The 23,088-nt window shown below is 42.2% G+C and overlaps 1 protein-coding gene across 7 annotated transcripts in view; it reads left to right on the top strand.

Annotated features, from left to right (window-relative positions):
• LOC139541162 (oxysterol-binding protein-related protein 9-like) overlaps window positions 1-23,088 on the top strand; it is a 49,335-nt gene that overhangs the window by 24,522 nt on the left and 1,725 nt on the right. The window contains exons 4-24 of one of the 7 annotated variants that reach the window (XM_071345479.1): window positions 639-715; window positions 6,492-6,587; window positions 6,741-6,788; window positions 7,213-7,242; window positions 7,338-7,388; window positions 7,762-7,800; window positions 11,271-11,361; window positions 11,881-11,985; window positions 12,179-12,349; window positions 14,601-14,760; window positions 16,618-16,730; window positions 17,513-17,628; window positions 17,724-17,809; window positions 17,962-18,169; window positions 18,312-18,396; window positions 18,490-18,600; window positions 20,557-20,620; window positions 20,829-20,969; window positions 22,265-22,343; window positions 22,457-22,548; window positions 22,748-22,883. In XM_071345479.1, coding sequence (XP_071201580.1) covers window positions 639-715; window positions 6,492-6,587; window positions 6,741-6,788; window positions 7,213-7,242; window positions 7,338-7,388; window positions 7,762-7,800; window positions 11,271-11,361; window positions 11,881-11,985; window positions 12,179-12,349; window positions 14,601-14,760; window positions 16,618-16,730; window positions 17,513-17,628; window positions 17,724-17,809; window positions 17,962-18,169; window positions 18,312-18,396; window positions 18,490-18,600; window positions 20,557-20,620; window positions 20,829-20,969; window positions 22,265-22,343; window positions 22,457-22,548; window positions 22,748-22,883 — 2,099 coding nt within the window. Of the gene's footprint in view, window positions 1-638; window positions 716-1,764; window positions 2,006-6,491; window positions 6,588-6,740; window positions 6,789-7,212; window positions 7,243-7,337; window positions 7,389-7,761; window positions 7,801-11,270; window positions 11,362-11,880; window positions 11,986-12,178; window positions 12,350-14,600; window positions 14,761-16,617; window positions 16,731-17,512; window positions 17,629-17,723; window positions 17,810-17,961; window positions 18,170-18,311; window positions 18,397-18,489; window positions 18,601-20,556; window positions 20,621-20,828; window positions 20,970-22,264; window positions 22,344-22,456; window positions 22,549-22,747; window positions 22,884-23,088 lie in introns of those variants that run through there. The other 6 variants (XM_071345480.1, XM_071345485.1, XM_071345481.1 and 3 more) reach the window with 6 other exon arrangements.

Genomic DNA, 23,088 nt, shown 5'->3' with positions numbered 1-23,088 from the left:
GTATGCGTCTCTGTGTGTGAGGTTATCTGGAGTTTTTTTCACACCTAGTTGCAAAGGTGACATGCTGGTAAAAATTAGTCAAAAGGATTTCAGTTTTCCTGCAGTAAAGTCACCAGCCAGTAGGAGCGCCGCCTCTGGGTGAGCATGTTCTTGTTTACTTATGGCCCTATACAGCCCGTTGAGTGCAGTCTTAGTTCCAGCATTGGTTTGTTGTGGTAAATAGACAGCTACGAAATATATAGATGGAAACGCTCTTGGTAAATAGTATGGTCTACAGCTTATCATCTGTCCGTCAGTGTGGAGGGCCTCTGGTCTTTTCAGTGTAAATGTCAGACGTTTTGTTTGCTCTGTGTCTTTGCTCTGAGGGTGCAGCCTGGCAACAGGTTGTGTCTCTCGTCAGGAGACCTGCCTTGATAGTCTCTTGCCCAGCGACGCACCAGAAGGGTTGCAAGAACCCCCTTAGCAGCTGCGAAGGCACAGAACTACGTGCTCATTGTGAACTTGTTGGGCCAGATGAGGTGCTCTAGTCTTTCTTGTAGCTACAAGGTTACTACTAGGTGAAGCACTCTGTTGCTGTTGTAATAATTCCTATCTCGACTATGGCTCATCTGCTGTGTTTTGTGTGTTTTTCTTCTCAGCTCGAGATGCAGACGAACGGGAGAAGTGGATCCATGCCTTAGAGGGGACTATTCTCCGTCACACCCTCCAACTGCAGGTAAGTCACTCACTCATCTGTCCAGCTTCACTCTAGTAATACTGGGGGTACTAGTCCCAAGCCATTGAGTTCAGCTAAAGAGGAGAAAAATTTTGCTCAACCTTTTATTTGAAATAAGCTTTCTCAAATGATGGGGATAACTCGTGCTGTTGTTGCATTGTAAAACAATTTTTTTGAAGTGTGTATGTGTATTAACCTTCAAAGAGGGAACATAATGTGAACTGTATTTCTTCAATTTGTTCTTTTACCTAAGACCACAGGAAATAATAGAGGAACTGTTGAGAACATAAAGCAATAGCAGTTTATGTTTCACCTTTTGGAAGCATGTGTTGTCAAATTAACCTTTCATGCTATTTGTTGAGGTCTTTTGGATGCAGGAAATTGGGATATAGAATTAATATCATGCCTCTGTCAGCTTCATCTCAAATAGTAGCACTGGGACACTGCTGGCAGGCTAAAGCACTCTTGTCCTAATCAGTGAAAGGGTTAAGAAGTCATCTGAGAATAGAAGGAAATTAGTCTGGACACAGTAAGAGTGTCTCTGTGTGGTTAGGAGCACAGGGAGCACGGTTTGGTTAGACTGTTGGCTGATGATGGGCATCATGTTTATCTATGAAAGCCTGTTTGTAAAGAGTGCTGTGTATTAAACTTGCTCTCTAAACTGCTAATTTCCACCTCTTATTTTGGTCTGTGCCCTTTGTGGCTCACAAATATAGGCCTCCTTTCTCTCACCAGCCTTAATTCTACCCTCCAGTTGTTTATGTGCCTTCTGTTCTGCTTTCCTTCTCTAACCCACTCCTCCCCTCTGCTACCCCTCCCTCTGCCTCACTCTCTCCGATCCCCGCCCAACACTGCTGACTGGCTGCCTGCTTGCAAACACTGTGTAAGCGTGGAGTCATAGCGGGGTCATGTGACCTGGACCAAATCAGAGTCCTGCTTACTCTTTCAGCCAGACATCTGCACCTCAGCTTTATCCAATCAGAGCAGCTGTTGCTTGTCACATGGGCTTGTGCTGCCTTTTTCTCTCTTTTTTTTTTTTAAGAAAGTCTGTACTTCCTGTCAGAGAGAAGAGGATCCTGGATTAATTTTGCCTGCGTGTGCTGCTGCTCAGCTGATGTAGAACGTACTGTAGATGTACCAGACGATGCTGGTGGTGTTCCTGCTGGCAGTCTATAGGAGTGGAGAGCACTAGAACAGTTGTTTGTTTGCGTAAGGGAGGAGAGAGGAGCTTTAGGGTCAGCTTTGGCCTGTGCATTTTGACGAGGCATGTCCCTCAGAGCTCTGCGTCCTGTGAGTACCACACTGGGGGGAAACGGTTGGTTGGAGTGCGACAATGCAGTTCTTAACTGGGTCATGCTGTGTGGAAAGCCAAACGGGGAGGGGGTGAGGTGTCTGAGTGAAGGGTGGGCTAGATTGGTGAGCTTTGAGTTTTTTTTATTTCCAATGTTTGGTGGTTAGTGGGGGTGGGTGTGGTACACTAGCATAGGGAGGGATTGTCTGGTTAGACAAAGCTCTTTTAGGAACAGAATGTGTGAACATGCCAAAGCTGCAGTTACTAGCCTACATGACCGTCCTCTGGGTTTATAAGCTGCTCTAGTCCAGCAGAAGGATCCCTTCCATCATGGTGATATGGGCTTGTGTTGACATAACAGAAATAGAGAGCAATAGGGACTCTCTTTCCCTCTTTGTTTGTAATGTTAACGGCTTTGTCCCTCTGCAATTATGAGGTCCGTGTCATATTGATAGCATTTTCCTTTTCCTACTGTGATTATTATTATTTGACCATGCTGGTCATTTATGAACATTTGAACATCTTGGCCATGTTCTGTTATAATCTCCACCCGGCACAGCCAGAAGAGGACTGGCCACCCTTCATAGCCTGGTTCCTCTCTAGGTTTTTTCCTAGGTTTTGGCCTTTCTAGGGAGTTTTTCCTAGCCACCGTGCTTCTACACCTGCATTGCTTGCTGTTTGGGGTTTTAGGCTGAGTTTCTGTACAGCACTTTGAGATATCAGCTGATGTAAGAAGGGCTATATAAATAAATACATTTGATTTGATCCTTAACCTTTTGAACCTGAAATACAGCAGGGGCCCGCTCAACAGTTTTTGGTATGTAAGTGTATGGTAGGACTTTTCTATGTGAAAATTGGGATGGAATGATTTTGGTCAGTGGGGTAAATAAATTACTCTAAAAGTCTGACATGAATAGAGGGAAACTCCTGTTCTATTTCATGTGTCTTTGGATGCAGGTGTTCAAACAATACAGCTTCTCACAGGTGTCAAAATCACTCCATGTTGTGATACCTTACCCTCACACCAAGCCAGCACTATTACTGTCGTAAACATAACCATGAGCATGCATTTCCCCGCAAGTAGGTTGACGTCGCTTTCAAATTCAGAATCTACAGTCGTGGCCAGGATTTTTTTTGTATTCAGTTGATTTCCTTGCTACCCATTCACATCGCTCCGGCCAAACAGCTCACCCTCTAACGTTTCTTCTCCACCTTGAGTCTGGATTTGAACTCCTCATCTTCTCGGATGTGAACGCATTCAAATAGTTCGGATTGGTCCCAGAAATCAATGGCTTGGGCCAGAGCCTGAACACGCGTGGGTAAAGCGGTGTTTTCAGAATAGTCATTGGCTTTGATACTGATTGGTATGTGTTGTTTTGTACCAAGCCCTTCACTTTGACGTAAGCAGAAATTACTACGTTGGTAGTCTCAGACTTGAATGTATGTAGTGATAGGGCAGCAGAATTAAATTCAGTATGAGTCGTCAGGCAAGGATTTGATATCCGGCATTTGTATTTATTAGGAATTCTCTTTTCTGCCTCTTCAAATGTTGTTGATAGAGGAAGAACAGGAGAGACACCGGAGCTGTCTGTTTCTTAGACACAAACATGAAGCTGTGTAGATGTCTGCTTGGCCACAAACACAAAACAAACACCCACGAGAATCCCGATGCCCTCAGTCCTGGGACCACTTAAGGTTATAAATATATTTTTTTAGCTTTTTGTGCCCGGCCTGTAACAGGAGTCACTAGAGCGTGATGTGACAAGGACATCCCTGCCGGCCAAACCCTCCCCTCTAACCCAGACGACGCTGGACCAATTGTGCGCTGCCCCATGGGTCTTCCGGTCATGGCCGGCTGCGACAGAGCCTGGACTCGAAACCAGGATCTCTAATGGCACAGCTAGCACTGTGATGCAGTGCCATAGACCACTGCGCCACTTGGGAGGCCCTTCACTTAAGGTTTTTAAAGAGGAGACATACAGTGGGGAGAACAAGTATTTGATACACTGCCGATTTTGCAGGTTTTCCTACTTACAAAGCATGTAGAGGTCTGTAATTTTTATCATAGGTACACTTCAACTGTGAGAGACGGAATCTAAAACAAAAATCCAGAAAATCACATTGTATGATTTTTAAATAATTAATTTGCATTTTATTGCATGACATAAGTATTTGATCACCTACCAACCAGTAAGAATTCCGGCTCTCACAGACCTGTTAGTTTTTCTTTAAGAAGCCCTCCTGTTCTCCACTCATTACCTGTATTAACTGCACCTGTTTGAACTCGTTACCTGTATAAAAGACACCTGTCCACACACAATCAAACAGATTCCAACCTCTCCACAATGGCCAAGACCAGAGAGCTGTGTAAGGACATCAGGGATAAAATTGTAGACCTGCACAAGGCTGGGATGGGCTACAGGACAATAGGCAAGCAGCTTGGTGAGAAGGAAACAACTGTTGGCGCAATTATTAGAAAATGGAAGAAGTTCAAGATGACGGTCAATCACCCTCGGTCTGGGGCTCCATGCAAGATTTCACCTCGTGGGGCATCAATGATCATGAGGAAGGTGAGGGATCAGCCCAGAACTACACGGCAGGACCTGGTCAATGACCTGAAGAGAGCTGGGACCACAGTCTCAAAGAAAACCATTAGTAACACACTACGCCGTCATGGATTAAAATCCTGCAGCGCACGCAAGGTCCCCCTGCTTAAGCCAGTGCATGTCCAGGCCTGTCTGAAGTTTGCCAATGACCATCTAGACGATCCAGAGGAGGAATGGGAGAAGGTCATGTGGTCTGATGAGACAAAAATAGAGCTTTTTGGTCTAACTCCACTCGCCGTGTTTGGAGGAAGAAGAAGTATGAGTACAACCCCAAGAACACCATCCCAACCGTGAAGCATGGAGGTGGAAACATCATTCTTTGGGGATGCTTTTCTGCAAAGGGGACAGGACGACTGCACCGTATTGAGGGGAGGATGGATGGGGCCATGTATCGCGAGATCTTGGCCAACAACCTCCTTCCCTCAGTAAGAGCATTGAAGATGGGTCGTGGCTGGGTCTTCCAGCATGACAACGACACGAAGCACACAGCCATGGCAACTAAGGAGTGGCTCCGTAAGAAGCATCTCAAGGTCCTGGAGTGGCCTAGCCAGTCTCCAGACCTGAACCCAATAGAAAATCTTTGGAGGGAGCTGAAAGTCCGTATTGCCCAGCGACAGCCCCGAAACCTGAAGGATCTGGAGAAGATCTGTAGGGAGGAGTGGGCCAAAATCCCTGCTGCAGTGTGTGCAAACCTAGTCAAGAACTACAGGAAACGTATGATCTCTGTAATTGCAAACAAAGGTTTCTGTACCAAATATTAAGTTCTGCTTTTCTGATGTATCAAATACTTATGTCATGCAATAAAATGCAAATTAATTACTTAAAAATCATACAATGTGATTTTCTGGATTTTTGTTTTAGATTCCGTCTCTCATAGTTGAAGTGTACCTATGATAAAAATTACAGACCTCTACATGCTTTGTAAGTAGGAAAACCTGCAAAATCGGCAGTGTATCAAATACTTGTTCTCCCCACTGTATGTATTTTTCTGGTTACCCCCAAGCTCTAAAGAACACTAATGCCAGACTCCTCTTCCCCACAGATTGAAAGGGGACTATTCTTTAGCTTAGCAAAGTACCTGTTTTTATTTTATTTGCTCAGGCACCTCTTTAGCCACCAACACTAAGCAACTTGCTTCTATATTGATAGCGAACCACCTTTGATCCTAAAGGAATTTTAGAAAAAAAGGCCCAGACTTTGGTCTCTATAAAGCTTGTTAGGTTTTTACAGTTTACACTTTAGACAACGCTGGGGTTAATGTGTGTTCATGGCTTTTCTTCACATCCCTGTACGATACATTTCAGTTGAGAAACAGGCGTCGTCCAAAGGCGTCTGCCAAACCATAGGACACGCTAAGACCAGAGCAGTACTGAGAGAGGGGAGTATATGATTTACTAACTGTCCAGCAAAGTGGCTATGGACGTGTTTTAAGAGTTGTAATATTGTAAGGTCAGACTGCTTTGGTTAAGCATTAGTTTTCAGGTATTTTTGAGGAAGTTGTTGGGTATTTCATTTCTGTATTTTAGCCAAGCTAACTTCCAGGTAGTGAAGGGACTGTTCTTGATTTGTCATCAGCAGGCATGGTCAGGCAGGCTGGCAGGAAAAGCCTTTTAACAATGCTAGTTGAACAATTCATATCACTCCACTTACTGTACAATGCTGGAAGCTTCTCCCAAACAGTTGGTTGCTGTTTTGTGCTGCTACATCCTGCTTTTTTATAGCTCCACCAGGAGAATTTTAAACTTTTTAAAATCTGCTAACAAACTTTCAGAGTAGAGGTGCACTGGCAGTAAAATTATTTGTCCGAAATAGGTTACTGGTGGAAGCAGAAAACTGTCATGCTGTGAAGTTAGAATGTTCTGCTCTTTTTTCATTTTAGGAGGCAGAGACAGGATTTGTTCCAAGTGTCCAAGACTTCGATAAGAAACTTGCAGAGGCTGACGCGTACCTACAAATTCTAATTGATCAGTTAAAGGTGAGGCTTTTTCACATTTGAGTGACTAGTATGACAGTGACTCTCATAATAACGGTGACTGACTCGTCACTGCATCATCGATGAATGTGTTTTTATTCGGCTCCTGATTTGAGTGTATCCGCTTCAGCTTCTCATACATCTCCTCTCTTCCAGCTCTTTGATGCGAAAATCAAGGATTGCAAAGAAGATGAGTCGTGCAGAGTGAGTGATATCTGTTTCTTCTCTTGTCACCAGAACTGTGCCTGATAATTATTGACTCAGATTTTCTGTCAGTTTTTTAGTAGCTGTGATTCGCTTCCTTATTGAGCTCATGAGTTTAGTTTTAGGTCAGTTTGGAACATTTAAACTCTAGGTTATTTAATATGGTGAAGACAATGACCTGTTATGTTGTGATGAACATAGGACACAACTATAGTTGGAGTGAAATCATTGTTCGGCTAGTCTAATGCCATGATTGTGAAAGAGTTTGAACAAAGCATGTTTCTGCGTTGGTTTCACAGGTTTCACTGTGCCGATCTTTCTCAGTCAATGACTCACCTAACTTTGAGTCCCGAAGTCTAGTTAGGTGTTAAAATAAAGTCTGAAGTGAAACAACCATTTTTTATCATGTTTTTCTCCTTTAAAGAAAATTGAACATTTGAAGGAAACCACATGTGTAAGTAAAACCCCATTTTAAAAGTCCTTATTTTCAGAATCACCTGTCTGAATTTGAGTGCAGTGTTTCATTCTCTGTGCTGTTTCTCTTTTCAGAGTATGGTAGAGTCCATCAAGCACTGTATTGTATTGCTGCAGATTGCCAAGGTAAAAAGGACTCATTCATTTGACTGTGGTAGGGCTCTCATTGCATCACTGTCATGTCTTTGTTGTGAGACCACATCACGGTACACTGCATGATTTCGCCACGCCAGTAGTTTTCCACTCAACTACAGCCTGGGTTGTTGTTTGTGGGCAGTTTGCTACATTCCATTAGGTTCCATTTTGACATTTTGGAGAGGTGATTCTCACATACACTCGATAATCTTAGAGCTCATAATGATGTTACCATTACAAATGCTCTGACTTTCTAAATAACTTGATGGCTGCTAGAAAGAGAAGCTCTTAACAAGCTCATATCATCATTACATACAAACAGTTGAACATTCCTCAAGTAACGTTTTCTTCTCAAAATTTGAAGGATCAAAGTAACGAACAGCAACACGCATACGGACTGATAGTAAGTTCTGACGTTCTCTGTCCATTAGAAATATCGAAATCAACCAAACCTCTATCCTTCTTTTCCGATTAATTCACGCTAAACTATAGAAAAAAAGACAAATCAAATATGTAAAAGTGCATGCCATTTGTTTAGAAAAATAGCTTCATCTCGTATATTGCTCTTCCTTTGCCACGCCACTATCCCCTTTCTCAGCTGAAATCATTTTCTTTTTTGTTGCTGATAATAGTGAGAAACTTTACTCTTTACTACTCCTTTTAGACACAACATCATTCTGCTTCTTTTATGACACGTTTGTAGGAGTGTGTGTGAGTGTGCTTATACCCTCCCCCACATCACCATCGATTTTTACTTACTGTGCATGCCTATTGAACCGTCAAGGACTAATAGATGTCAACCAATCAAAGGCTGTTTACTGGCTTTACTCTCTTCCCATAGATGTTTTTAAGTCGGAATCCCATAGGATCAGCCCGCCAGGCCAGTCTTCTGACAGTAATCTCTCTGGCCATTAGCCTTACACATATAGACCCTCTTCTAACCATGCCTTAAGCACACTCTAGCTCTAACCCCTTCCCTCAGCCTGCACTAGAGGCATCCTTTGCTGTTGGTTTCATCTCTAGCTAGCGAGGCCACACTGGTTCCACCACGGTGGAGCAGCAACGTTTCTGTAATTGGCTATAATTAGGAGTGGCTGCCTTACTTTCCAGAAAGCACGTGGACAGGGGGAGGGGGGAGTGAATGGAAAATGAGAGAAATCTCCCAAATTTCACTCCGACTCCTGTTCTAAAGGGCAGAGAGAGGACTGAACTACACTGCATGCCTTCATTCCCTTGATTATTTTTGTTTATATTTCCACTTTCCTGACTGTAAAGATCCTTAGTTGACGTAGTGACTTCTGTCCGCTCAGTAGAGTAGTGTGAAATCTTCCATTCTGCATGGTGCCCAACTTATTTTCAGACCACACTCTCCTTCATTCTCTCAGTCATACCTCAGTATGCTGCTCACAATGCACTGTTGTGTTCTGAGATTGTGTAGGACTTGATGATTTCTGACTTCTCCTCTTGTTCTGCCTTTTGCTGTTGACAGAGTTAGAGGCACATGGTCAAAGGTATCACTGACCCATAAAGCTATGGCAGCAGTGCACTTTGTATAATGTGTGTACACATTTTTAAGATAAATTTATAAGGCTAGACCACAGTTAAATATACCTAGGATTACAATCTGTGGGTTTCAAATCTCAAGAAAACTTCTCTCTTATTAAAGTTATGCCATCACATTATGTAACTCGCTGGAATGTATTTTTTGTCCTAAATTTAGCAGGGTGGAAAATATATTTGATCATATTAGGCTTTACTGTAAGTGTTGTGATATACAGTGCCCTCTAATTATTGGGACAGTAATGTTTTGTTGTTGTTTTGGCTCTGTACTCCAGCACTCTGGATTTGAAATGATGTTAAAGTGCAGAATGTCAGCTTTAATTTGAGGGTATTGTCATCCATATGGTGTGAACCGTTTATTACAGCACTTTTGTACATAGTCCCACCATTTTAGGGGACCAAAGGTATTGGAACAAATTCACTTACAGTGCATTTGGAAAGTATTCAGACACCTTCCCAGGGAGGTGACCAAGAACCCGATGGTCACTCTGACAGAGCTCCATAGTTCCTCTGTGGAGATGGGAGAACCTTCCAGAAGGACAACCATCTCTGCAGCACTCCACCAATCAGGCCTTTTATAGTAGAGTGACCAGCCTGAAGCCACTCCTCAGTAAAATGCACATGACAGCCCGCTTGGAGTTTGGAAGCATGGTGGCAGCATCATGCTGTATGGTTGTTTTTCAGGGACTGGGAGACTAGTCAGGATCGAGGGAAAGATGAATGGAGCAAATTACAGAGCGATCCTTGAAAACCTGCTTGAGAACGCTCAGTACCTCAGACTCGGGCGAAGGTTCACCTTCCAACAGGACAACGACCCTAAGCACACAGCCACGACAATGCAGGAGTGACTTCGGGACAAGTCTCAATGTCCTTGAGTGGCCCAGCCAGAGCCCGGACTTGAACCCGATCGAACATCTCTGAAGAGACCTGAAAATAGCCTGGCAGCGACGCTTCCAATCCAACCTGACAGAGCTTGAGAGGATCTGCAGAGAAACTCCCCAAATACAGGTGTGCCAAGCTTGTAACGTAATACCGAAGAAAACTCGAGGCTGTAATTGCTGCCAAATTGCTTCAACAAAGTACTCAGTAAAGGGTCTGAATACTTATGTAAATGTTATTTCTGATTTTGCTTTGTCATTATGGAGTATTGTGTTTAGATTAATGAGGGGAATAAAATCAATTTAATCAATTTTAGAGTAAGGCTGTAACGTAACATTGTGGAAAAAGACAAGGGGTCTGAATACTTTCCGAATGCATTGTATGTGTGTATTAAAGTAGTCAAAAGTTTATTATTTGGTCCCATATTCCTAGCACGCAATGATTACATCATGCTTGTGACTGCAAACTTGTTGGATACATTTGCTATTTGTTTTGTTTGTGTTTCAGATTACTTTGTGCACAATAGAAAATAATGGTAAATGTATTGTCTGTTTTATTGTAAATAATAATTGAATGTTTCTAAATGCTTCTACATTAATGTGGATGCTTCTATGATTATGTATAGTCCTGAATGAATGAGTGAGTAAATTAGCAAATATCATACCCCCCCAGAAATGCTAACCTCCCCTGTTAATGTAACGGTGAGAGGGGGGTATGGGGGTATGAGGGTATGATATTTGTGCATTTCATTCAGGACTATCCGTAATCATGGTAGCATCCACATTAATCTAGAAGTGTTCAAAAATTACACAATACATTATGTATCATTTAATTTCTATTGGGCAAAAAATAATCTAAAACAAACAGCAAATGCATCCAAGAAATTTGTAGAGCCACAAACTTGATGTAATCATTGCGTGCTTGGGATAAGGGAACAAATACTACCCTTTTGACTACTTTAATACACATATAAGTGAATTTGTCCCATTACTTTTGGTCCCCTAAATTAGGAGGGACTATGTACAAAAAGTGCCGTAATTTCAAAACGATTTACCATATATGGATGAAAATACCCTCAAATTAAATCTGACAATTTGCACTTTAACCTCATAGTAATTGTATAATTACAAATCCAAAGAGCTGGAGTACAGAGCCAAAACAACAACACGTTTAACTATCCCAATAATTCCGAATGGGACTGTACGTAGTTAGATATTTATTTGGTAGAACTAAATATTCCAATATTTACCGGAAGCAGAGTGAAAGGTAATTGATCTTTCTCGTCATTGGCAGTGTGTATTTATTGTGTCATTGTAGTCTGCTCCGTATTGGTGCGTTAAGTGCTACTGCCGGTCTAGAGCAATGTGCGTTGCAGATGTACCTAACTACCTCTTATGTTTTAAGACTGGCACCATTTTGTCTTGCCCTGTACAGAGCACCATCAACCCAGTGGATGGGATATTTCAGCCTCAGGACACTTCTTTAGTCAATTTAGCCATGCCAACACAGACCACCCTCCCCACAGGTACAGTATACAGAGAGCCATACACACAATCTAATCTACAATCCTATCAGGAAGAGTTGCCCCTCAGAATAAAAATATCCATTTGAGTCCACATACGGATATTGTATACAAAACTGACTATTTGATTTCATGGATATAGATTAGCATTGGATTTAATACGTTCAGATTTGTTTATTTCCTGAAACACACATCTATAGTGCCCCCTGGTGTGCTTGAATCCCTATTTTTCAGCACGTCCACTTCCCAATGTAGGGCATTCTAAATTAAGCTTTCTCTGAAATTGGACACAAATCCAATCCCAAGGTCGAGACCCCGTGTCAGCAAAGTTTAACATTTTAACAGTCATAGTTTAATAGATACCTATGACTGCTTTGCAGGTTTTTATTTTTGTATTTATTTATTTAATTTTTTAAAAGCTTGCTCCCTCACAGGTTTGTAATGACATTGAGTTTGTTGCATCATAAAGCAGTGTTGTTCTAATGCCAGAGCCTTCTCCTTTTTCTTGTCTCCTTTCTGTAGATGGCTCCAAGATGTGTAAAGGAGAACAGCGGCCATCCACTCTATCAGTGGGGCCTGTTGTCACGGTGATGGGCAGCCTGCAGACTCCGACCCCCAACAGCACAGGTCAGAGGTCATCACACTCTAGTGGTCAGGTCACCCACACTTACAGTTCCTTCAGAAAGTATTCACGCCCCTTGACTTATTCCACATTTAGGTGTTACAGCCTGAATTCAAAATGTATTTATTTAAAAAAAAAAAAACTTTTTTAATTACCCCTTTTTTCCCCCTCCCCAATTTCGTGCTATCCAATTGGTAGTAGTTACAGTCTTGTCTCATCGCTGCAACAGGGAGAGGCGAAGGTTGAGAGCCATGCGTCCTCCGAAACACAACCCAACCAAGCCGCACTGCTTCTTCACACAATGCACATCCAACCAGGAAGCCAGCCGCACCAATGTGTCGGAGGAAACACCGTCCACCAGGCGACCTGGTCAGCATGCACTGCGCCCGGCCCGACACATGAGTCGCTAGTGCTCGATGAGACAAGGATATCCCTGCCGGCCAAACTCTCCCTAACCCGGACGACGCTGGGCCAATTGTGCGCCGCCCCATGGGCCTCCCGGCTGCGACAGAGCCTGGGCTCGAACCCAGAATCTCTGGTGGCAACAGCTAGCACTGCGATGCAGTGCTTTAGAACACTGTGCCACCCGGGAGGCCGAATTCAAAATGTATTACTTTTTTCCCCCACATCCATCTACACACAATACCCCATAATGACAAAGTGAAAACATGTTTTTAATTTTTTTCATTTACTGAAAATAAAATACAGAAATATCATGTACGTAAGTATTCACAGCCATGAGTCAATACATGTTAGAATCACCTTTGGCAGCGATTACAGCTGTGAGACTTTCTGGCTAAGTCTCTAAGAGCTTTGCACACCTGGATTGTACAATATTTGCCCATTTTTTATTTTTTTCAGATTTATTAACGCTCTGTCAAGTTGGTTGTTGGTCTTTGTTAGACAGCCATTTTCAAGTCTTGCCATAGATTTTCAAGCAGATAAGTCAAAACTGAACATTCAGTCTTCTTGGTAAGTGTAGATTTGGCTTTGTGTTTTAGGCTATTGTCTTGCTGAAAGGTGAATTCATATCCCAGTGTCTGATGGAAAGCAGACTGAACCAGGTTTTTCTTTAGGATTTTGCCTCTGCTCAGCTCCGTTCCATTTATAGATTTTTTTAAATCCTGAAAATCTCCCCAGTCCTTAATGATTAGATTACAAGCATACCCATAACATGATGCAGCCACTACTATGCTTGAAAATATGGAGAGTGGTACTCAGTAATATGTTTGGGGCAAAACCAATACAACACTTTGTATTCAGGACAAAAAGGGAATTGCTTGGTCACATTTTTTACAGTATTACTTTAGTGCCTTGTTGCAAACAGGATGCATGTTTTGGAATCTTTTTTATTCTGTACAAGCTTCCTTCTTTTTACTATGTCAATTAGGTTAGTATTATGGAGTAATTACAGTGCTGTTGATCCATCCTCAGTTTTCTCCTATCACAGCCATTAAACTGTTTTAAAGTCACAATTGGCCTCGTGGTCAAATCCCTGAGCGGTTTCCTTCCTCTCAAAGGGATATTCAATGTCTGCCTTTTTTATTTTATTTTTTACCCATCTTCCTGGTCTTTGGTTGAATCTGTGTTTGAAATTCTGTTTGACTGAGGGACCTTACAGATAATTGTATGTGTGGGGTAAAGAGATGAGGTAGTCATTTAGAAAATCATGTTAAACACTATTATTGCACACAGAGTGAGTCCTTGGAGCTTATTATGTGACTTGTTAAGCAAATGTTTATTTCTGTACTTATTTAGACTTGCCATAACAAAGGGGTTGAATACTTATTGACACAAGACATTTCAGCTTTTCATTTTTAATTAATTTGTACAAATTTTGAAAAACATCTTTTCACTTTGACATTATGGGGTATTGTGTGTAGACAAGTGACCAAAAAATCTCAATTTAATCCATTTTAAATTCAGGCTGTAACAGAACAAATTGTTTAAAAAGTCAACGGGTGTGAGTATTTTCTGAAGGCACTGTAGTTAGCAGCTGTACTTGGACAAACATTTCACTCTGTCACCTAGAACTTGCATTTAGGGCTTGAGTATCCACTCAGTGGGGATGTTACGTCATAATCACCACACAAATAAAACAGTATTGACTTTTTTAAATTTACTCAATTGTATTTTTCAAAATGGGTTTTCATTAGGTAAGTGTCCCTTGCTAGAAACCGCTGTTAGCAACAGGAAGTTTTGTTTGACTGCTAGAATGTCTGGGGTGTATGTGAAGCAAGGAGAGCACCTTAGGTACTTTCTCCAAATGTCATTATTCCTCTGGCTTGGTGGGTCCTGCCTGTTTTCAACCCTGCTGATGCTGCTGAATAAATGCTGAGCTGTGCACTAAGGAAGAAACCTGGGAGCACACATTGCACTGCAGGGGAGATTATGCAAGGAATAAACTTCTCATGGTTCTCTAACAATATGGGAACAGTAAGAACAGAAAAATGGTGTCCATATGATCACTGAGAGGAAAAAAGCTGCAAAGCTGTGTATGATTTTAGTTCAAAGCAGTAAACAAAAATAGCAATTTTTGCTATACATGGTTTAGGCCCGTTTCAGCTGGGACCTCCTGCTCACCCCCACCCCGTTTTCTCTCTCTGTCTGTCTGTTTCAGGGAGTGGCCCCTCGGCGCCCAGCAGCAGCGTTGCCTCCCCCAGTCACATGACCATCACCTCCCATTCGGTCCCTGACTTCTCTTACTCCAGCAGTGAAGATGAGTTCTATGACGCTGATGAGTTCTCCCAGAACAGCACGTCTCCCAAACACTTCATAGAGTGAGTATTTACTCTCTTTATCCATCCACACAGCAGTTTACTGGAGTACTGGGGATTACAGGGACTAAGGACGGTGATGGAAATGGTCTACCTGACCACATCCTGGCACTCTATTTCATGATTTTATTGATCCTTTGTTGTCGTTGTACATTTGTGAATTGTGCTTGTGTACAAATGGCAATTTCCTGAAACTGGTCTGATTCAACCCCATGTTAAATACTTGATGGGTAGGGCTGTGGTGGTCATTCAGTTTTGTCAGCCGGGTATTGTCATGCAAAAGACTGCCGGTCTCACGTTAAATGGCCTTTAACATATACACGTTTAGCAGCTCCAGGCCTCCATGCATTCAAGACGCTGATGCGCGTCTTTGGAACATCCACATATAAAAATTATAATAAATCAATTGAATATATACCATCACAATAAATCCATTATTTATTTCAGGCAGGTCTAAAAACCTTATGAAATGAAGAAAATGTATTTCAGAAGAACAGAATATGAGTTGGTCGACTGTATGTTATCTGGCTGTGCGCCATGCCATAGGCTGTAGGCTTGTTAATTTAGCTGACAAGATATGCTTAAGTCTCGTGCCATTATTTTATATTATATGATTTTATAGTAAAAAATAATATAATTGCACTTAGCTGAATAAAATGGCTATGTAAAGCGTAGAAGTTTGAGCTCTGTTGCTTCCCTCAGGCTGCACACACTGTTCTCTCATCAAGTGATCATATTTTCACACCACAGACTATTCTCGTGTCTTTACTAATATGTAAAACTTTGTTTAGATTTAGAATGGCCCATTATCCAATGGGCAGGAACGGGCACAGGCAAAAAGGCATCCGTATGCACTTGAATAGGCGGTTAGTTTTTCAATCATACAGGGTAGGCTACTCCAGTTATTTCACTGTACACATCAACCACTGTTTGAGGAGCATGCAGCCTCTTGCTGCACGACAGTTGATATTCCACCCAAACTGTGTATGCCATGGGCTCTCCAACCATGTTCCTGCAGCTAGCCAGTGCTTAATTTGGGAAACCAAGTGAAATCTGTTAGGGAACATCGGTAGTAGAAAGTTTGGAGTGTAGCATAAGGTAACCAGTCCATCCAGTATGCATAATAATGCAGTCCACACTCAAAGGCAATTACTAAAATGTGTTTAATTTTGGAGTGTAGGATAGACCAATTATGTACCAAAGACATATTCAATCTTTATTTTTTCAATGTTGCAGTGCGTAATATGCGGTAGGCTATTTATTGCATCATGGAAAATGTATTATTTTCATTTTTTCGGCCTTGATCACATATATAGTGTTTGAATTAATTATCACCTAAGAAAGCACTGTCTATTTTGTTGTTAGACTTTGAAACAACATCCACAACGACAATGTTTTCCACTCAGTTTCAACCTGTTGTTGAACTTCTTCAAATTTTAAAAGCACATACTGTTTTGATGATAAGTGTTTGATGTGATTTTCGTTTGCATTTGCATTGATGTCAGAGTGGTTAGAGGAACAATAGAGCCCTGAGTACCAGGCCAGTAGGACCTGATGGTCGTTAGCAAGTTGGGTACTATCAAAGCATGTCCAGAGTGCATAAGAGGAGATTACCGTAATTTAACGGTCACGTGGAATTTTACTGCGTTCGTGACTCATGACTGCCGGTGTGGCGGTAATACGGTCTCCGCAACAACCCTAGGTATGGGAAAATGCAACTTGTCATAAGCTGATTGTGTTTTGCTGGAGGTGTGTTTTAATCCTGTGCCTTTACGGAATATATTTCCTATTAGGTAATCAGTTATTTCTTTCTCTGCATCCCTCCACCTTCATCTCTCCCTCCATCCTTCTCTCTGTCAGTCCCTCTAGGCCTTCTGCTGCTTTGCCTCACAGCGATGATGGAACAGTGCTGAAACGACCAAACACTAACGAGTCCCTCGACTCCTCCATGTCTAACGGCACCACTGACGCAGGTGACACACACACGCACACATTGCCCTACTTATCCTCACACCTGTCTACCCCCAACAATAACCTACAGTGAAACCCAAAAGTATTGGGACAGTGACACATGTTATTGTAATGGTGAGAGGTTAGCATATCTTGGGGGTATGATGTTTGTGCGTCTAACTTTCGCACTCATTATTCACAATTCATTCAGGACTATCTGTAATCATGGTAGCATCCACATTAATGTACAAGTGTTTAGAAACATTCTATTCTTATTTACAATAAAATTCACTCAAATGACACCATACATTATTTACCATTCATTTCTATTGGGCACAAAATAATCTGAAACACAACCAAAACTAACAGCAAATGCATCCAACAGATTTGTAGAGTCACAAGCTTGATGTAATCATTGCGTGCTAAGAATATGGGACCAAATACTAACTTGTGACTACTTCAATACACATTTGTTCAAATACTTTTGGTCCCCTAAAATGGAGGGGCTATGTTCAAAAAGTGCTGTAATTTCAAAACGGTTCACCCAATATGGATGAAAATATCTGCGCTTTAACCTCATAGTCATTGTATATTTTCAAATCCAAAGTGCTGGAGTACAGAGCCAAAACAACAACACAATTGTCACTGTCCCAATACTTTTGGAGCTCAATGTATTTTTATGTAACATCACACATTCTGTTCCCTTTGTGGCTGATGTTTTCTTTAGTAACCGAAAAGAGGATGTCAGGCTGTCCTGTATCAGTGGTGGAGGTGTTTTTAACTGTCTGCTGTCTGCTCTGGTCAGATCAATTTGACAGCCATGATGATGAGGCGGAGGATCAGGGGGAGTCTGTGGAGGAGCACAAGAGTGTCATCATGCACCTGCTGTCCCAGGTGCGACTAGGCATGGACCTCACCAAGGTAAGAGCTCTGTGTTTCTGTCTGTCTGTCCTGTCACTGTCTCTTTCTCTCTTGCTAACTGTTTCTTTCTCTTTCCCTCACTTCTCTCTTCTCAGGTGGTCCTCCCCACATTTATCTTGGAGAGGAGGTCTTTGCTGGAGATGTATGCTGACTTCTTTGCACATCCGGATTTGTTTGTCAGGTACGTCACTTCAAATTCTCTCCAACAGTTTCCAAAAATAAGGAAAAGATTTTGTTTCAGAATCCCATCCATGGCATTATGAACAGATCTTTGCTTAGTTGGAGTCATAACCTTTGATCCAGTGGTGTGACGGCTGATGTTCTCATCCCCAGTATCGCGGATCAACTGGAACCCAAAGAGCGCATGGTGCAGATGGTAAAATGGTACATGTCAGCCTTCCACGCAGGGAGGAAAAGCTCAGTGGCCAAGAAGCCTTACAACCCCATCCTGGGAGAGGTTTTCTTCTGCCACTGGGACCTGCCTTCAGAGAGTGAGGAGCCCACTGCAGTGGTGAGCATTGACAGAGCCCATTGTACCACAGTAAGACTGACAATTTATATTCATATGATTTGATTTTTAAGTAAAAGTATAATCAATGTTAAGTTTTGTAATATTGAGGCAAGTTTTTTTTTTTTTTATCAATTATTTACTAATAAATCAATGCTAACCACCAACCCCTCAGGAGCCATCGTCAGAGGGTCCAGTGCCATGGTCTTCAGCCAACAGTGTGTCTTTTGTAGCAGAGCAGGTCTCTCATCACCCCCCCAGTGAGTCTCCCCACCAAGTCAACATTACAGACAGCTGACAGAGAACCAGAGCCATAGAGTTAACTGTACTGTTGCCTTTCCTCTTCCTTGTAGTTTCTGCATTCTACGCAGAGTGTCTGAGCAAAAAGATTCAGTTCAACGCCCACATTTGGACCAAGTCAAAGTTCTTAGGAATGTCGATTGGAGTCCACAATATTGGCCAAGGTAAGAAATCTCTTCAAGCACTTACGTAGTCCATAAATGTGTGTCCTCACTAGAGGTCGACCGATTATGATTTTTGAACGCCGATACCGATTATTGGAGGACCAAAAAAAGCCGATACCGATTAACCGGACTATTTTTTAAATTTGTAATAATGACAATTACAACAATACTGAATGAACACTTATTTTAACTTATATAATACATCAATAAAATCAATTTAGCCTCAAATAAATAATGACACATGTTCAATTTGGTTTAAATAATGCAAAAACAAAGTGTTGGAGAAGAAAGTAAAACTGAAATATGTGCCATGAAAGAAAGCTAACGTTTAAGTTCCTTGCTCAGAACATGAGAACATATGAAAGCTGGTGGTTCCTTTTAACATGAGTCTTCAATATTCCCAGGTAAGAAGTTTTAGGTTGTAGTTATTATAGGAAATATAGGACTATTTCTCTCTATACCATTTGTATTTCATTAACCTTTGACTATTGGATGTTCTTATAGGCACTTTAGTATTGCCAGTGTAACAGTATAGCTTCCATCCCTCTCCTCGCCGCTAACTGGGCTCGAACCAGGAACACATCGACAACAGCCACCCTCGAAGCAGCGTTACCCATGCAGAGCAAGGGGAACAACTACTCCAAGTCTCAGAGCGAGTGACGTTTGAAACGCTATTAGCGCGCACCCCGCTAACTAGCTAGCCATTTCACATCGGTTACACCAGCCTAATCTCGGGAGTTGATAGGCTTGAAGTCATAAACAGCTCAATGCTTGAAGCATTGTGAAGAGCTGCTGGCAAACGCACGAAAGTGCTGTTTGAATGAATGCTTACGAGCCTGCTGCTGCCTACCATCGCTCAGTCAGACTGCTCTATCAAATATCAAATCATAGACTTAATTATAACATATTAACACACAGAAATACGAGCCGTTGGTCATTAATATGGTCGAATCCGGAAACTATAATTTCGAAAACAAAACGTTTATTCTTTCAGTGAAATTCGGAACCGTTCTGTATTTTATCTAACGGGTGGCATCCCTAAGTCTAAATATTGCTGTTACATTGTACAACCTTCAATGTTATGTCCTAATTATGTACAATTCTGGCAAATTAATTACGGTCTTTGTTAGGAATAAATGGACTTCACACAGTTCGCAACGAGCCAGGCGGCCCAAACTGCTGCAATATACCCTGACTGCTTGCACGGAACGCAAGAGAAGTGACACAATTTCCCTAATTATAAGAAATTCATGTTAGCAGGCAATATTAATTAAATATGCAGGTTTAGAAATATATACTTGTGTATTGATTTTAAAGAAAGACATTGATGTTTATGGTTAGGTGCAACGACAGTGCTAAATCATCACCCGTTTGGCGAAGTAGGCTGTGATTCGATGAGAAATTAACTGGGACCTCATCGATTATATGCAACGCAGAACACTCTAGATAAACTAGTAATATCATCAACCACGTGTAGTTAATTAGTGATTATGTGAAGATTGATTGTTTTTTATAAGTTTAATGCTAGCTAGCAACTTACCTTGGCTTCTTGCTGCCCTCGCGTAACAGGTAGTCAGCCTGCCACGCAGGCTCCTCGTGGAGTGCAATGTAAGGCAGGTGGTTAGAGCGTTGGACTAGTAACCGGAAGGTTGCAAAAACGAATCCCCGAGCTGACAAGGTAAAAATCTGTCTTTCTGCCCCTGAAAAAGGCAGTTAACCCACCGTTCCTAGGCCGTCATTGAAAATAAGAATGTGTTCTTAACTGACTTGCCTAGTTAAATAAAGGTGTAAAAATATATATATATATACGATTTCCGGTTGTTATGAAAACTTGAAATCGGCCCAAATTAATCAGCCATTCCGATTAATCGGTCGACCTCGAGTCCTCACACACTTACAAAAACCTTATGGTCTTCTGTGTGTTCTGATATGTGTGCTTCCCTATCTCTCTTGTAGGCTGTGTGTCCTGTCTGGAACATGACGAGCACTACATACTCACCTTCCCCAATGGCTATGGCAGGTAGGCTCATGCTTTAAACGTGAATAACACAAATACACTCACTCACACTGTCTCACGTTTGTTGTTCTGGAAATAAAAGCCCCAGTTCAATTCAAAATAAGTTAACTCCAGTACAGCGCACACGATTTACTGTATGTAAAGTGAGTGTGTATAAATGGGTATAATATGTTATCAGTATTCCCTGACATGTAATGGGTGCTCTCTTCAGGTCGATCCTGACTGTCCCATGGGTGGAGTTGGGTGGAGAGTGTAACATCAACTGCTCCAAAACGGGCTACAGTGCCAGCATTGTGTTTCACACTAAGCCCTTCTACGGTGGCAAGAAGCACAGGATCACCGCTGAGATCTTGTAAGGGGATTTCCCTACTTTTAATCATGCATGTAGTGTTACATGCTGACCCCACCGCTCGCGTTACAAAATAAATGTACACATACATGTTATTGAATCATTGCGTCAATGAGCGTCTGTGTAGCCAGGCACTAAAATAGAACCAGGTTCTATTTGTGATGCTTGACTCACTGAAAGTCCCGCCTCTCCCATCTCCTCATTGGTTTTTAGGAGCATATACCCACGTGGGTGTGGGTATGAACATGAACTGAGGTCCACACTCCAGCTAAATTGGTGGTGGTAATGCACCTTAAAGTTGGTTGCCAACTGCCATATAAAGTCCAAAGAAGAAGACTGAAGGAGGAGAGATTACTAAAAACTAACTTGGGTTACCATTTTATCTGTGGATTAATTGTCAGATTAGAAGACCTTGTGCATTTCAGGTAAAATAACAACCTAATGTTTATCCCAGAACTAGCTAAATTGCCATAAATGTTTAATGCTTTTCAACCTGTCCCCAAATTAATATAGTTGGTTCTGAGTTCGTTTAGATATTTTATTTTATTTTTTAAATTTTATCCCCTTTTCTCCCCAATTTTCGTGGTATCCAATCGCTAGTAATTACTATCTTGTCTCATCGCTACAACTCCCGTACGGGCTCGGGAGAGACGAAGGTCGAAAGCCACACGTCCTCCGAAGCACAACCCAACCAAGCCGCACTGCTTCTTAACACAGCGCGCTTCCAACCCGGAAGCCAGCCGCACCAATGTATCGGAGGAAACACCGTGCACCTGGCCCCCTTGGTTAGCGCGCACTGCGCCCGGCCCGCCACAGGAGTCGCTGGAGCGCGATGAGACAAGGATATCCCTACCGGCCAAACCCTCCCTAACCCGGACGACGCTAGCCCAATTGTGCGTCGCCCCACGGACCTCCCGGTCGCGGCCGGCTGCGACAGAGCCTGGGCACGAACCCAGAGACTCTGGTGGCGCAACTAGCACTGCGATGCAGTGCCCTAGACCACTGCGCCACCCGGGAGGCCCTCGTTTTGATATTTCAACCTGTGTGTCTTGATCGCGTCTGGTGTGGAGGGACAAAATCAACATGCGGACGCGCGCCCGGTCTAGTCAGCATGTTAGCCTGTTCTTGCTTTATTTACTGTGCTCACAGCAGTATATAGAAATACATTTTTGTTGTGATGTTAGATGTGTTCTAAAGGTTTTGTATAATTTCAGCCAGTAGTTTTGAAAGTAGCACCCACAATGCAAAACTGGTTCTCAAAATGTTGTATTATATATTACAAATGTGTTTGTTTGCAGTCCTCCCAATGACAAGAAGTCATTCTGCTCCATTGAAGGAGAGTGGAATGGAGTTATGCACGCTAAGTGGGCATCTGGGGTGAGTTGAGTTTAGAAATGTGACCTCAAAACACAGAAGGTTGACCTCGTATATTAAAATCGAAATACTTTATTCGTAAAATAGGGTTGAAAGTGTCTATCTCTTGAATCCAGGAAAACTCCTTGTTCATTGACACAAAGAAAATGGGCTGTATCAAGAAGAAGGTGAGGAAGTTGGAGGACCAGCTGGAGTATGAGTCCCGCAGGTTAGAAGCCTCTCTTCGTATTATCATGGCCACAGAACTACAGTAATAAGTAGCTGTTTTTTATTTGTTCTGTCCAGTCCCCTTTCTGTGGATGTGGGGGTAGTAGCTCCTGTCAAGGCATCTAGTTTAATGGGGCTATCAACAATATATTTATTTTGTTTGGTCTGAAACCTCAAGTCACTGTTTTGTGTTTGACCAGCCTGTGGAAGGATGTGACGGTCAGCCTGAAGTCGAGAGACATCGATGCAGCAACGGAAGCAAAGCACAGGCTGGAGGAGAAGCAGAGGGGGGAGGCCAGGGAGAGGAAGGAAAATGAAATGCAGTGGGAAACTAGGGTGAGTGTGCCTATTCTTATCACACATCTCCAGAGCCCTGACAGCAATATTAACGGCCACCAGTCCATATCAAGGTTTATAGTTCACGGTCATGATTGTACATTGTTTAATATGTCGATGGAAAGTATATGACTCATAGGGTGCCTCGCTTGCTTGTCAAAATATTTGTGAATTGCAGATGTAAATGTTAACCTGTACCTTTTCG

Source organism: Salvelinus alpinus, chromosome 16, assembly GCF_045679555.1.
Source record: "Salvelinus alpinus chromosome 16, SLU_Salpinus.1, whole genome shotgun sequence".
Classification (NCBI taxonomy): Eukaryota; Metazoa; Chordata; class Actinopteri; order Salmoniformes; family Salmonidae; genus Salvelinus; species Salvelinus alpinus.
This window is presented reverse-complemented; position numbering and strand designations above follow the sequence as displayed.